General features: G+C 51.3%; 2 protein-coding genes across 3 annotated transcripts; one reads left to right on the top strand and one right to left on the bottom strand.

The window, feature by feature from the left end:
- Nucleotides 1–324: 324 nt before the first annotated feature.
- On the bottom strand, nt 325–7,885 carry SLC2A10 (solute carrier family 2 member 10). The gene is made up of 8 exons (XM_086474947.1): nt 7,862–7,885; nt 6,981–7,065; nt 6,479–6,880; nt 4,794–4,850; nt 2,835–4,385; nt 1,652–1,774; nt 929–1,064; nt 325–421 (listed from the first exon to the last, which is right to left on the bottom strand). The coding sequence occupies exons 1-8, from the start codon at nt 7,883–7,885 to the stop codon at nt 325–327; spliced, it is 2,475 nt and encodes an 824-aa protein (XP_086331073.1).
- Nucleotides 7,886–12,382: 4,497 nt separating this feature from the next.
- On the top strand, nt 12,383–13,829 carry TP53RK (TP53 regulating kinase). 2 transcript variants are annotated; one of them, XM_086474893.1, is made up of 3 exons: nt 12,383–12,505; nt 12,578–12,791; nt 13,310–13,829. In XM_086474893.1, the coding sequence occupies exons 1-3, from the start codon at nt 12,383–12,385 to the stop codon at nt 13,786–13,788; spliced, it is 816 nt and encodes a 271-aa protein (XP_086331019.1). In that variant the 3' UTR covers nt 13,789–13,829. The 2 variants fall into 2 exon arrangements, with proteins under 2 accessions (XP_086331019.1, XP_086331018.1); XM_086474892.1 differs by having other exon boundaries at nt 12,383–12,791.
- Nucleotides 13,830–14,842: the final 1,013 nt, after the last annotated feature.

Genomic DNA, 14,842 nt, shown 5'->3' with positions numbered 1-14,842 from the left:
AAATTAACTGCACAGATGGAGAGCATTGTCAGCAAAAGTTGTGCTTTAATTCCTCCACACAAAACCATTAATCTCTTGAATGATAGGAGATACAAATCACAAAAAAAAAAAAAAAGTTATCAAAGGAAGGACCCATCCCTGCCTGGGACCTACGATCCTCCAAGGACCCAGAGGACAGCTATCAGCATGTCCCAAGATCTAAGGCACTGTGGTGAGAACCATCTCTGAGCAGAGGTCACCAGTTAAATGTCACCCGAAAAGAACTGCCTGGATGGCACAGTCTGCTCCTCTCCTCAGGGCGATGCTGCGGGCATGTCAGTGCTTTCACGTGCTGCTGGTGTGCTCCACTCTCTGGTACTGCGTGTATGTGCAGCTCGCTCCTCTTCCCCATCTCTGCTTAAACGTCTTTCCTTCCCACACTCTGCCGGGCAATGGTGAAGGTCAGCTGGAGCGGCTGCTGCTCGCAGCGAGCCAGAAGCCAGGCAGGGGTTTACAGCAGTTACCCCTCCTGGCCACCCCCAGAGCAGTGTGCACTCCCTCCCTTTGCCATCGTGGCCATGCAGCTGCACAACCTCCCTCTGCTCCAGCAATGCTTGCCCTGCCACCTCCTCCACAACCAGAATTGCCCCATGCTCCGGTCCTGCTCGCCTCCCCTCAACCACAAGCCCTGGTTTTTAGCCCTCTCTCTCCCCAGGGTCACTAGCGCCCTCCAGCAGCACGGCCGCATGGCTCAGGGCACTGACTGGCTGATGAACCACACTGCAGCTCTCACGTCCCATCCCATAGCCCCACCGCAAACTTGAGATTTTCTCAGCAGCACCAACCAGATTTTGCAACAGCCCTGAGCTGCCCAGTGCCGTAGACCTCAGGGACTGCTGGTGGGAAGCACCCAAAGCCAGCACTCAGGCTGGTACAACAGCACACATACCGTTTCCGGGAGAACTGCTGGTCTATCTCCTCTAAGGACTGTCCTTTCGTTTCCGGAACAAAAAGGTAAATGAATATAACAGCCATCACTCCCATCAGTCCATAGAGGAGAAACATCCAAGAGAAACCAACGGCATCTGCAGAGAAATTCAAGCGCATGATGGGTCTGTCGGAGGTAGGTGACATCATGGGATACAGAAGAAGCTGGTTGCTTACTGCAAGGTGGTCATTGGTGCCTGGCAGGGGTATCTTATTTTGAGAAGCCCTCAAAGGGAAAGCTCCTTATCTGGAAGGCCTGGACTGGGAATCAGCAAGGGAGAAGGATGGTTCATAACAGGCTTTTCCAGCAGCGCTACAGAAGGAAGGAGAAGGCAGCCAAGGTCCAGGGCCGAGCAGTGCCCGCTGAGTGACTCAGCCGAGAGCTCTGCTAGCAAGAAACATCAGAAAGCTACTGGCTTAAAAGCTGCAAACTCCATGGTTTCCTGATACTGCATCGCTATAGTACAGCCCAGTGGGTGACGGACGACTTCTATGAAATGAGTGGCAGAGGAGCTCGACCAGTGTTGCTGGTGCCTATTTTTTCTGCTGTCAGAGGATCAGGGTCACACCTATTCCAGTGTCAAGTCCCCAGGGTTCAAAATGCCACTTAATCTCCAAACACCGTGTGGTGGACACCTTCCCTAACCACCTGTGGGACTTGGAGGGATGGGAGATAGCCACTTACCAATAAGGTCCAGGAAGGAGAGGCTGATCAGTAAATTTGCAGCCCAGTTAAAGCTGTTACAGAAGGCAAAGGCTCTTCCTCTTATCCCAGCAGGGTAGATCTCACTGAGGACCAGCCAGGTCACTGCACAGATTAGAGAGATCAGAAAGACAGTTGTAGGGGTTAAGTAATTTATTTGGGACACAGGCAAGGCAGATTTCAGCAGGGGTTTTAAATGCTGGCTTCACCCAGCACCCGCTGCTGTGGGTGTCAAACATGCATCGATCTCAGAGTCAGGTCACAGCAGAACACTTCAAAACTCCCATGTTCAGCACCCTGCAGAGGAATGAAATACCAATGAACAGGCCCAGGGATCAAAGAAGAAAGCAAGGCAAGTTGGTCATTTTGTTCAGGGGAGATGGAAAAGATCTGGCATACCTGCTGTCTGGACGGCCCCTTTTTGAGGAAATGAGAAAGGGCTAGGATTAGGGAGACGATGCTGTGTTTGGGCTAAAATCAGAGAGAAAGCAATATATATCTTAAAGTAGTCTCTCCTGTCCCAGGGTTATTTGGCTTGAAGTAACTTACAGGGTCACTGTCAAACCCATGAGGCTTGCTGTGCATTTCTGATTTTCCTTGAGTTAGGTGCTGTTTTCTTCCATTAAAGCATTTAAAGCAATAAATGCCAGAAAACACTAGAGCTCATATGGAAGCACAAACTAATCTCTATCCTAATCTGATGAATAAATAATGACTTCAGAAAAAAGAACAACTGATATTGAGAAATTCCAAGGAGGTTCCACTTCCAGTTCTGCAACTGACTTTCTTCATCACACAGCAGAAGCCCCTCAGTCCCTCTGTCCTCAGGCCTCTATTTTCCTCCTCATCAGGCTGCTAGGCAGATTAGGTAGTGCTTGTGGGATGCTCTGACTTTGCAATGAGCTTGACAGAAAAAAAAAAAAACATTACAAGGGTAGCGATAGTGTGGAAGAGAAAGTTATTCTAGCGCTGTACCAGCCCTATAGCTGACAGAGCTGCAATGCCAGGAAATTATTCAGTGGGCAGGAGGGGATAAATTTCCAGTTCCCAGACACTGAGCTGCTTGGTACAGCAGATAGGTAATGAACATTCCAAGTAGACTATAAAGATCAGCCCAAGTTTTATTCCCTGGGTTAGTGCAAGGATATATAAACACCATACTTACTTGGTCCAAATCCAATTGAGAAGGCGCTCACGAAAGCCATCATGCTCAGCAGCGTAATCCAATTTAAAACCATATGTTCTGCCCAGGGAGCACCACTGAAAGGAGGGCCTGTGCTTTCCACTGTCTCTTTTTTGGCCTGACCTACCAAGTCCCTTTTCTGAGTGAGGGAAGAACCGGGAACAAGCTCTGTGCTTTGAGTGCTGTCAAAAACTTTTGTAAGGCTCCTCATGGCAGCAAAACCAGGGCCTGCCTGGCTTGTGACAGCACCTAATGCTGGTGGGATGGGTGACACAGCAGCCTGGGAGGATATAGGTGTCAGGGGGTGCTGGGTGAGGCTGTGGGATGCACTGAGGTCTGTGGCTGCCTTGCAGTCCCTGGCCATGGCCAGTGGAGCAACACGGCTGGTGAGGCCAATGGTGGTGACGGAGATGGCCATCACCACACAGCCAGCCATGAGCAGCACTCTCCTGCCAGCCTTGTCTGCAAAGGCCATCGCGACGAGCGTGGCCACCACCTTTATCGCCCCCAGCCCGACTGAGGCCAGGATCGCCGAAGAGTTGCTCTGGAACCCCACCGAGTGGAAGATTTTGGAGGCATAGCCCAGTACATTGGGCTGCCCAGTGAACTGCTGGAAGAGCACCAGTCCTAGGCCCACCACAGTCCGCCTTCTCATATTGTCTCTGGTCCTGAAAAGGTCAAGAAATGAGTAATGCTTCTCCTTATAGGGTTCCCGCTTTGCTGCTGCTCTGTCCTCAGTGTCCTGCAATTGAATGAGGCCCTTCTGGCAGTCTGAGTCCCAGGAGCTTAATTTGACAGGGTTCACTGGGAGAAAGAGGATGCTGAGGAACTGCATTGCCGTCGGGGCAATGGCCAGTCCAAACATGTACCTCCATCCCTCATCCATGTCCGCAAAGATGTAATTCAGCGCATAGGACAGTAGGATGCCTACGGTGATGCCTGCTTCGTAGAGAGACACCAGCAGCCCTCGCTGGTGAGCAGCCACCATTTCTGAGACGTAGATGCAGCAGGCCATGGATGAGACAGAGATGGCAAAGCCCACGGTCATGCGCCCAATGACCAGCCCAATAAATGACCTTGCCAGTGTGAGAATAAGGCTGCCAGCCAACAGGACCAAGCTGCTGACCAGGATTGCTTTCCTCCGTCCATGGCGGTCAATGAGGATCCCCCCGACCAGAGAGGCAAGGAGAGCTCCTATAAGGAGGGCACTCACGAGAAGTTCTTGCTTGAAGCAGCTGAGGTGAAAGTCTATCTGCAACTGCAGCAGTGCACCAGAGATAATCCCCAGCTCGTATCCAAATATCAGCCCGCCTAGGAGAGAGACCGTTGCAGACAAGAGGAGGACCAGCACTGCACCACCTGGAAAACAAGCAAGCAATGCTAGGTTCAGTTTTCTGGCGCTAGCAGCACACACAAGCTCGAAAAAGCTCTTCCAGAACACTGCAAGTTTTCCACGTACAAAGCCATGATGCTGAATTTCCCCATAGGTCACTAGGTTGCGTGTAGAGAGGCACTCGCAGATTGTCACACAACCTACCAGGCCTGCACACACTTCCACTAATCACAGGGGCACACATTTGGGCTGCAGAACTGTGAAAACAGGACTTTGTTAACAAAGACTTGTATTTAAGTGGACGACAGTGATTTGTAGTGCTTGCACTTGTATGGGTGGGGGATCTTCTGTGGTCTCCCTTGATTCTAATCACAAAACCTGTTCTGGGCAGGAAATGCAGCTTCTGCCTTCTGGTTCTGAATTGTTCTCCATTATTATTTTAATGTTTCGGTGTATGTGGCACCATCAGCTCTCACTGCAGGATATGCATTCTCTCTCTACCTTGCCGTTAAAAACACTGCTCGCAAAAGTTTACTTCTTATAGTTAATCTTGCACTCTCCGCATGACTTTGTGGGGTTGACCCTGATTTCTTCATCTCTCCTTCTACAGTGCACAGCGCCCAGGATTCCCGAGCCAGGCACAGCCTTCTCAGGCTGATCCAGGACTACGGGACAAACTTCACCATGAGCTGAAAAGCTCACTGTTGCCTGTCCCAAATACAAGTGATTCTTTCATCTTGCCCTTCCCAGATAGCTGAGCATGCAAGTTTAGTAAGTATGCAAGTTCAGCTAAAATAAGAAAAAACATCAGCAATAGCAAACCAAATCCAAACCAACCCACCCCAAACAACCCTACAAAACCAAGGTGCTTCCTGCACAGCTTCTTGCCTTGGGAAGAGGATAAAAGCATGACCACGTGTGAACCATTAGTCATGTTACAGCAGGGGGGACTGTACACGGCATGAGAGCCAGTGCTGACACAGGCGCCTCTGGGAAGAGCAGTGATAGTGACCTCCCCCCTCCAGTTACAATTTTGAAGGCACAGGTAAAGTGCATTAGCTTAGAGGTTTGTGCTGGTTTCCAGCGTGTAATACTATCTGTACTCTCACATTGGCTTTGTTTAATTAGAATACTCACAGTTTCAGTAGACTGTATGTGGAAAGAATGTGGACACAACCACCAGACCATGGAAAACTTTCCTCACCCTGCCTAAGGGCTTTTTTCCCCTCACAAGCTGTGTTTAATAGGAAGTGTGTCTATTCGGCCTTTAATTACAGCTAGCAATAAAGGTTATTTCTCAGTGATGGCTATATTTATATTTGTATTTATTCTGTAACCCTCTGTGTTTCATTTGTGTTACTTACACCATCCCAGCTACACAACAGTCCCTCCCATGCTGTGTGACTACCTGCACTGCTTTTATCACTCCTTGTACACATGTTACGCAGATAATGAGAAAAAATATTTGCTCACTGGGAACAAAAGGCTTTGCATAAAGTGGGCATGCCATCAGTTTCAAGCCACAAACTCAATCAGATACAGACAGCCCTGCTAAATAACACCGCTGATTCCATCAGATTTTGCTGTATTTCTTGTTCCCTTAATGAGCAGTAACAGTTTATAGACTTTGATTGAAATCCAGCTTTGTATATAAACTATTCCGATGTAGCTGGTGAACTCGAGGACTCGTCAGATCCTCACATGAGGACAGAAAGTTTGGTGGGTCTCGCAAGGAGCTGTGCCAGGCAATTCCCTGCCTAGGGTAGGCTCTGCGCAGAGGGCCACGCTCCAGGACTGGGCAGTAACCAGTGCTGCCGACCTGGCTGACACTGGGCTGCCTTGTGAACTGCTGAAACCCCTCTTTGCCTACACCGCTGCCAACAGGCGCTGCGCCCGCTGCCCCCAGCAAACCCGCAGCGCCCCCCCCCCCCCCCCGCGGCTCTGCCCCCCCCGCAGCACCTCTGCCCGGGTGCGCCTGGGGCTGCCCCGCGGGAAACGCCTCGTTCGCTGCTGGGAATGCTAAAAAAATAGAAAGAAAGGGGGGTGGGAGGCGGGGCGGGGGGGAGATGCAGCCCCAGCCTTTAGGAAAAACTCATTTTGTAATTATTTTTTTTTAAAAAAACAAAAACAAAAACAAAAACAAAAACTTTTTTCCTGGGGGCAGGACGCGCCCGTTCGCAGCCCGCTGCCCCTCCCGAGGGGGGCTCCCCGCCTCCCTTCCGCCACCGGGGGCTCCGCCGCCGCCGCCCCGCCCGCCCCCCGGGGCGCCCCCCCCGCCCCGGCCGGCACTCACCCATGGCGCGGCGGGGCAGAGCCCCCGGCCCTCCGCGGCGGCGGGCGCGGAGCGGGGCGGAGCGGAGGAGCGGGGTCCGGCGGCCGGAGCGGGGCCGCGCAGCGCCACGTCGCTCCCGCCCTGCCTCCCGGCCGGGCAGCCTGGGGCTTGTAGTCGCCCTGCCCGCCCCTCGGGGAGTCCGGGGCCGGGGTGGGGGGCGGGTATCCCGGGAGGGCCGTCCCGGCCGGGATGTGCTGCTCGGGCCGCTTTCAGGCGGGCAGCGCCGCGGGGAGCTGATGCGAAGGGCCGGGGAGCCGGAGAGGGGTGAGGAACGGGGCTGCGGGACGCTCCCCCCGCCGCCCCGTGACTCGGGGCTGGGCGGGTGGCCGCTGCGGGGCTCCCGCGTTTGGCCGCGCAGGGCGGCTGGGGAGGTTTTACCAGGGGGTAGTTGGTCGGGAAGGGGGATGTGGCGGGGTCTGGCTTTGGTTGTTGGAATGACAGCTCTGTCCCCAGTCTGTCTCACTTGAGCCAGGAATGGGAGTCTCCTCTCCTCGCTGACTGCAGACCCTCTCAGGTGCAGAGCTGCACTCCTCTAGGCTAGAAAGCCCCTAGGGAGCCCACAAGAGATCGACAGCTTATTATAATTTTTAGGTAGCTCGGCTGGAAAGCCAAGGAAAGCCTGCTAGGAAAGGAGTGACCATTTCAAAACTAAAAAAAAAAAAAAAAAAGAGCAGCACGACTAAGTTTGCACTCTTAACTTTCTCTGCTGTGGGAAAGAAAGGATCAGTCTCTCGACCTTACCTCCTTCCCCCTGCACAGTGCTCTGTTATGCAAAGCATTTCAGTATTCAACTTCCCTTGCAATTAACATTCTTTTTCTGCTGAGCAGAACAGAAACCTTCCTGCTGGCTGCTGCATAAAGACACTCGGACTTGCGCTTGGATGCAAGATATTTTTTTACTGACCCTGAGGCTAAATTCGTGGATGCCAAAGTCCAGTAAAGCAAGGGTTTTACAAAACTTGATGTGCCTAGAAGTGCTTCCAAAACTCTTTAACACAATGCAAACATTCTCCCTCGGTGCTGTTCATGCAAACTGCAGTTGCTGGGCCGGTTGCGCTGCGGTGAAGTACACGCGATGTTCAGAAGTTTGCTGCAACCCAGCTGGTGTGGGGACCAGCGCAGGGAAGATGTGCTGTCACAGGCTTGGGGGTGGGTTTGCACAGCCTTCCCAGAGCCATGCAACAGGGACTGCTGCTGAAGGGTAGGTGCAAATGACCATAGACGGCATTGTGAGCTGGGATGTGACCGCAGGTAATATTTCATTTAATCACACGGTTATAACACCACAAACTCCAGCCCAGCGCTCTGTGGAGCCTGTGCTGGTAGAGCTTTTTGCTACAGTACGGCAAAGTCTGCATCAGTGGCCATCGTGCGTGTGGTACAGGCACACCCCTCAGATACAGGCGAAAGTAAACAGGTTGGGCGAAGAATGAGGAACATGTGGTATTTTTTTGAAAGAGCTTTTTCAGTCATTCCACATATTAACCTAATGGGACATTTAAAAGAAATATTTGAAGAATCAATATTCTTCTAAGTAGGGGGATATATATCATGTCTCTGCTCCAGAGACCAGTGGTGCCAACTCTTGGTTTTTGCCCCAACTCATAGTTTTGGGATGCTTGAGATGCGCAATACCGGATCATGTGTATCCTTTCAGCCTTATTCTGCTGGATATCTGGCCTGCAACATGAGCAGCAGCTGATCAAAGGTTTTGTGTTTGTTGCTTCTCAAAGTCGTAGTGAATATTAAAAGTGTTTCAAATCATCTACCTGGTCTTTAAATAAATACTTCCCATTCATATGCTCTAATTTTGATGGAAATACAATCTATAAAAATACCTATTCTAAAACCTTTTATCTGATACAAACTGACAGCTGCACAGGGATCACACACACGCTGCAGAATGGCTTCAAACACTAACACCAGCCAACAGAAACCGATGGTGCTCACAGAAGGAGCTTTCCCATAGGATTTGTAATTCACATTAAAGTAGTTTGAACAGCTCTGAAGTCATGACTAGCTCTCATGACACTCAGAGGGAGAAATAACTGCAATTTTCTCTCTTCCTCAAGACCCTGCATATGAAGCCAGTTTGCAGTGGGCAGCAGGCACTACAGCTCTGTGTCTGGGCTCATATTCCAAGTTGTGGGAACACAGGGGGATGCTGGGAATTCGGTGTGATTTTGTCCATGATCCCTGGCTGCTGCAGCTTCTCCCCGGAGCTCAAGTCTATAGGTTTTGTGTGCGTTGTGCAACGAACTGGGGGAGATATCACCCACCTGTGGTTCCCTACCACACCAGGCAGAGAGCCAGAGGGAAGCTACAGTCCTCAGCAACCACTGGGCAAACCCACTCTTGGCTGTGTGACCTGCAATTCACCTGAACAATTCCTCCCTTCTCAAATGATTTCAGTGTGAGAAGAAAGAACTGATATTTTTCTCCATGGTCACTCAACAGTCATTTATCGGCCACTCCGCAATGTTCTGTAGGCTTCCTGTTCTCTGGCAGGGCAATAAACATTATTAGCACGGACAGCAAGGAGGCGAGGTTCTGGGAAGTATAGGCAGAGCATTATGGTATGTTTACAAAAGGCGACCAAAAAGATGACATCAGTGTGTACAGAAATGCAGCCGCCGTGTCGATGCTGCACATGGCTGGGGGTTACAGAGGTCTGAAAAAAACGTGAAAACCTGCTATGATGTACAGCAGGGATAATTCTTCCTTTGCTTTTTTTCTTTTTTTCCTTTTTTTTTTCTTCGCAGGAAAAAGTCTTCCTTTGCAGTTTTTAGCATCTTTCTTATCATGCCATTGGTAGTTAATGGGTATTCTGGACCTGCTGAAGTCAGTAGCTTTGGTCCCTAAGCTCTGCATGACAAGGTTTGGAGGGGTTGGATCCACCAGGACTGGATCATGCTTCATGTCTGCCGGCATGTTTCTAGCCTTGCTCCCTCCTGGGATCCTTTCCCCCTCCTCTTGTGACCGTGTGTCTTGGCAGTGCCCTTTCCCCATCTGATCCTTATCTTGATGTTGGCTGCTGGACTCATGCGTTCCTGCTTCACAGCTGAACCCATCTCCAGGGCTGAGCCACAGGAATGTGCTTCCTGAAGAGCTTGGCATTTGAAACAGCAGCCTGTGTTTGGTAACGCAACCTGGCTGTGATTACTGAAAATGTTACTCTCTACTTCTGGGCTGGAGCAGCTGAAAGAGGCTTTAAAATCACAAACTAAAATATAAATACAAGAGGAAAAAGACGTTCATCCTGGAAAAAGGAAAAAGTTCAGCAACACTCATCAAACACTCGAGCACATTTTCTCTAATTGCAATTGACCCTTAGGAGGAGATTCAGGGGACCAAACTGACCAAGCTCGATTCAGTTATGGCTGAAAATTATAATCCATGAGCAGGTGCCAGTGTTACAGCTGGCTGGGACAGAGACAGCTTGCCAGGCGCTTGCATTTATTACATGCTTGTTTACAGCCCGGAGAGCTTTCTCCTTACGATGCCAGGCTGCATGCGCCTTCTTTTATGTTATCCCAAACCTGGAGGCGTTTGCTGGTGCTGCTGGTCAGTACTGGTGGTCACCCCATGGGTCCTGTTTCCTCCACATTTTAGGGATGCCTCCAGCGCGACAGCCTGCGGCAACACAGGGTGCTCCCCTGAGTCCCTGTGCCCCTCTGTTGGGTGCCTACAGCCCGCCCTGCCCGTAGCATCCTCTTGCTGGGGGAATTGGCCAAGATCCATAATTCTGAGCTGCTATTGGAGTCAGAGCTGTGAATTCACTACCCAGGAGGGTTTATCCTTGTGTCCACGCTTTGCAGGTTAAGGACAAAACCTCAGAGCCAACAAGTGCCTTAGCTGGGCGCAAGAAGCCACTTGACTCCTGATGTAGCCGAAATTCAGCCCTGTTTCAGTCTGTCCAGCTCCGAGAAGGGCAGCCTCCATCCTTAAATAAGCCCGGGGGGGTGAGGGCAGGGCTGCCTGCAGTGCTGCAGTCTGCCCAGTGCCGAGGGATCCGCAGGACAGCAGGGAGGAGCCCATGGGATCTGCCTTGGTTTCCATTAGCTTGGTTTGCTGCGCTGAAATTTTTAACTCAATTACATTGTTTGTAAAAGCAGAGTTTATAAATGCTTGTCACCAGGAGAACAAAATTACATAATTAAACAATTTACCAGAGAGTCTGTGGCTTCAGTGCAGTTCTCTGGGGTGGTTCACTATTCCAATAAAAATACTGGGTGATACCATAAATATTGTAAATGGCTCTAGATGATTTCCAAGGGCTATGTCAACTGTTGATTGCATCCAAAGAGAAAAGAATAAGTGAAATCACAGGGAAGATAAAATCTAAATAAATAAAATAATGGGGAAAATAAAGCAAAAATATTTTCTTTCATATTTTGAAAGCTCTGGAGGATATTTTTGGCCGGCGTGAGAGAAGACCATCGTATTTACCAGAATAACGAACTGAGGGCATCTGTATGCACTTGCTCATAGGTTATGTATGTCTGTGGGGGCTGTGCGCCGATGCTTAGATAAAATCTGCCCACACCACAGGAAAAACCTCTTTGTTTATTTGATTGTTTGTGGCATTTGCAGATTCCAGCCACAGAGCCCAAGAACACATCTTTTTCCCTGGACAAGCTATCGTGCTCCTGCAGCCGTGCCACGGCGAGGGCAGCCAAAGGATGATGCCCGAAGGAGGATGCCACAAGTGGGCAGAATTGCAGGATGGATTAGCTGTATCATTGAAAACTTGGGAAGGTTGTTTAAAAGTTGTTACTGAAGCAAGATAAATATTTGCCAGGCAAATCCCACCATGCAATGACAAGCTGTATGGAATGTGTTAATAAAATATAAATATTCTGAAAAGGAAACAAACGTTGCAGATGAGAAAACAAGGACAAAATGGACTTGTGGCACCTCCAAAGGCAACAACTGAAAACATGTTCACAGGGACTGGGCTGAAGTCTCTTGTATCTTCTGAGGAACATAAATTGCAGTGTGTGCAGATCACCCAGCAGAGTAGTGGGTTTTCAGTGTGCCATAAAAACCCAAATACTGCTCCCAGGACAATGAGCTTTGTCCATCTTTTACTAACACAGAGATGTGAGACTTGGCTGCTCGAGGAAGGGGGAGTCACCCGACTCACTGCATGAGTGGCCTGCGCCAGCACCCGGGGAAGCAGCTTTGGTGCTGGCCAGCACGGGGACCCAGGGTCACGCCATGGCCTTTTGCAGGCTGGTGATCCTGTTGCCTACAGGCAAACCTCTTCTCCTCCCCAGCCGTGAACTGGGCAGCTGCAGTGGATCTGCATGGGCTCCAGCGAGGGCTTTTGGCACGTGAAGTGCCAAGAGCCGGTGGCGAAGCCCTGGTGGTGATGTCCCAGGGGTGGTGTCCCAGGCGTAATGCCCTGGCAGGCGGCTCTGAGACGGTGCTGAGAGCACCAGGGGGGGACCACAAGACCCCAGTTGCTGCCTTGGGAAGATGCACATCTAGCAGCTTGCTCGCAGGCCGTGGGGCAGCTGCGGGTCTCACTCTTGCACTGGCAGGAATTTTCCAGGCTGGGGAAGGCTCAGGCACAAGTTGTACCATCCTGCAGCTACTCAGTATCCCTCACCACGGCGGAGGTAGGCAGAGTGCATCAGGACTTAGAGGGCGAAGCACAAAGAGGGATTTTGGAAGAGGCAGCCCCAGGAACAAGTACGAGCAGGTGGGGCGCAGGGCGCGCTATAGCGAGGGCGCCGGGAGCGGTACAGGCGGGAGGGAGGTGGAGCTTGAGGGGGGTTCGTAGGTTTCCGTCAAGGGCTCCCGAAGATTGCCGAAGCAGAGGCGCGACGCGCCTGCGCCGTGTGCCGGCGGGTCCCTGTGATGGCGGCGGCCGAGGCGGAGGCGGGCGGTGTGCGCTCTGGCATGGCCGGGATCGCAGCCCCTGCGGCGGGCGAGGCGGGAGCCGCGGGCCCTGCGGCGGGCGAGGCGGGGGCCGCGGGCCCTGCGGCGGGCGAGGCGGGGGCCGCGGGCCCTGCGGCGGGCGAGGCGGGGACCGCGGGCCCTGCGGCGGCCGAGGCCGAGGCCGAGGCGTCGCCGCCGCCGCTGCCGGGGCTGCAGCTGCTGCAGCAGGGCGCCGAGGCGCGCGTTTACCGGGGGCTTTTCTTGGGGCGGCCGACGGTGGCCAAGCTCCGCATCCCGAAGCGGTACCGGCACCCGGCGCTGGAGGAGCGGCTGAGCCGGCGGCGCCTGGCGCAGGAGGCGCGCTCGCTGCTGCGGTGTCGGCGGACAGGTGGGCCCGGGGGCGGCGGGGCTGGGCCGGGGCGGCGTGAGGCGGGACTGCCCTGAGAGGACAGACACCCCTGGGCGCCGGGTGCTTCCGTGCTCACCGGCAGCCGCCGGCTCTGCACGTCGCTCAGAGCAAGTAACAGCCACTTGACGGCCTTCCTGCTTCATCCTGAAGGATGCGGGTGGTTTCTTCTCATCTCGGGGCGACCCGCCCCGCTTTCTCAGAGTGCCCCCTGAAACCAGGAAGCCCCTGTGCGTGTTTTGCCGAGGAGTCTCACCCCAGGACAGGCTGATCCTGTTACCAGGCTCGAGCTGCCAGCTAGTTTTAAGGCTGGAGGCTAGTGCAGCGTGGTTGGAAACCAGAGGGGCGGGGGGTGTTCCTAGGTGTGGGGATTCAGTGGCTGGGGGTGATCTCAACTGGCATTTCTGCGTAAGGCTTGTATCCGTTGTGTTTTGTTGTTAAAATAAAGTTGGAAAATCCTGTAAATTAACTAACAGCATTTCATTTGTTCTTTTAAACAGGGATTTCGGCTCCAGTGGTCTACTTCGTGGATTATGTCACCAACTCCATATATCTTGAAGATATTGTAGACTCAATTACTGTTCAAGATCATATTAACTCTGTACAACAGAGTGGAAGTGATGCCAGTAGCCTCCTTACCTTAGCAGAGAAGATGGGTGAGCTGTTAGCAAGAATGCACGACGAAGATCTAATACACGGGGACCTCACAACTTCCAATATACTTATGCGGCCACCCACGGAGAAGCTGGACTTGGTGCTGATAGACTTTGGACTCAGTTTTATTTCAGGTCTTCCGGAGGATAAAGGAGTTGACTTGTATGTTCTGGAGAAAGCCTTCCTTAGCACACATCCGGATACTGAAGCTATGTTTAAAGCTTTGCTAAAGACCTATGCAGCTACATCGAAAAAATCTGGCCCTGTGATCAAAAGGCTGGATGAAGTACGACTGAGGGGAAGGAAGAGATCCATGATTGGGTAGAAGACAGCAGGTTTAGGGGTGGAGGAATGTTACTACTTAGGTTCTGCAAATATGGTTATTTATATTTCCAGTTGGTTTTATTTCACAGATCACTATTTTGATAACTGTCTTCAAATAAATACATTTGAATGAGTGTAAGGGTGATAAAGTAACCAAAGTAATCGTGAGATGGAAACGCAGACAAGAGAGGAACTACTAAAGGCCACTTCTTTCCTAAATGTTAAGTATTTATTTTAAAAAGTAGTTCACAGTGTCATTCCAATCCCCCTCTTCTTCATGTGGTTAGAATCGTACAGAGAAATCTTTCTCAGCCTGTGGACCGTGGGTTCGTGGCAGGTAAGAGGGACCTGGGGATACCAGAGCACCTACAAAAGGCAGTTAAGAAAAACAAATATGTTATTTTTCTCAGAAGACTTTATAACAAAGTGTTTAAACCCATTATAAATGGGTCTGCACACCCTGAAAATTTTTAGGAGGAACTGAATTCCAGGGCACAGCCGATGCTGAAATACAGCACTAAATATAAGACAGCTTCATTTTCTTCCAGTAGTAATTTTGGCTTTTTTTTAAACTTTCAGATGATAATCTTTCCTTAAGCAAATAAAAAAATAATTTATCAAATCCAGTTTTCTGCTGAGAAACTTCCACTTTAAGCAAGAAGTCTGCTGTAAATTTCCATTTTTGGAGCTTTAGAAGAGGGACTGCTCATATTATACTGCCTGCCTAGGTAGGCAATCGGCAGAGGCAGGCAGTAATAGTGGGTTTTGGGTAACATTTTCTCTGTATTACTTATTTTTCTAGAGTACTGTAGCTAATAGCGTGAATGTAAGATGGCCCAGAGGAAAAACTTCCAAACCCCGCAGCAGGTGGGTTAGAAGGTGATCAGCCCTCTGCGTTGTAAGCGGGCTGGGGTGCGAGCTGCGTGCAGGGTGAGTGCGGGAGCTTGGCCGTGTGCTGCAGATGATGATTTAAAGGGAACGGCGAAGGCCCCCCCTGAGCCGGCTGCTGTGTTGGGCAGCCCCTTTGTCCCCGGGGAAGACCCTCTGTTCCCTTA

Source organism: Leptosomus discolor, chromosome 17, assembly GCF_034619465.1.
Source record: "Leptosomus discolor isolate bLepDis1 chromosome 17, bLepDis1.hap2, whole genome shotgun sequence".
Classification (NCBI taxonomy): Eukaryota; Metazoa; Chordata; class Aves; order Leptosomiformes; family Leptosomidae; genus Leptosomus; species Leptosomus discolor.
The sequence above is the reverse complement of the archived record's forward strand: the minus strand, read 5'-3'. Positions and strand labels throughout refer to the sequence as shown.

Excerpts from the sequence above, each read along its gene's own strand:
- SLC2A10 (XM_086474947.1), bottom strand. The coding sequence starts at position 7,885 with ATGGCCACTGATGCAGACTTTGCC. Across the intron at positions 6,881-6,980 it reads GACTCCCATTCCTGGCTCAA|CCGCCCTGCGCGGCCAAACG; the intron begins GTGAGACAGACT and ends AAACCTCCCCAG. Across the intron at positions 4,386-4,793 it reads AATCCTGGGCGCTGTGCACT|GTTGTGTGACAATCTGCGAG; the intron begins GTAGAAGGAGAG and ends CAGGCCTGGTAG.
- TP53RK (XM_086474892.1), top strand. The coding sequence starts at position 12,383 with ATGGCGGCGGCCGAGGCGGAGGCGGGCGGTGTGCGCTCTGGCATGGCC. Across the intron at positions 12,792-13,309 it reads GCTGCGGTGTCGGCGGACAG|GGATTTCGGCTCCAGTGGTC; the intron begins GTGGGCCCGGGG and ends TCTTTTAAACAG.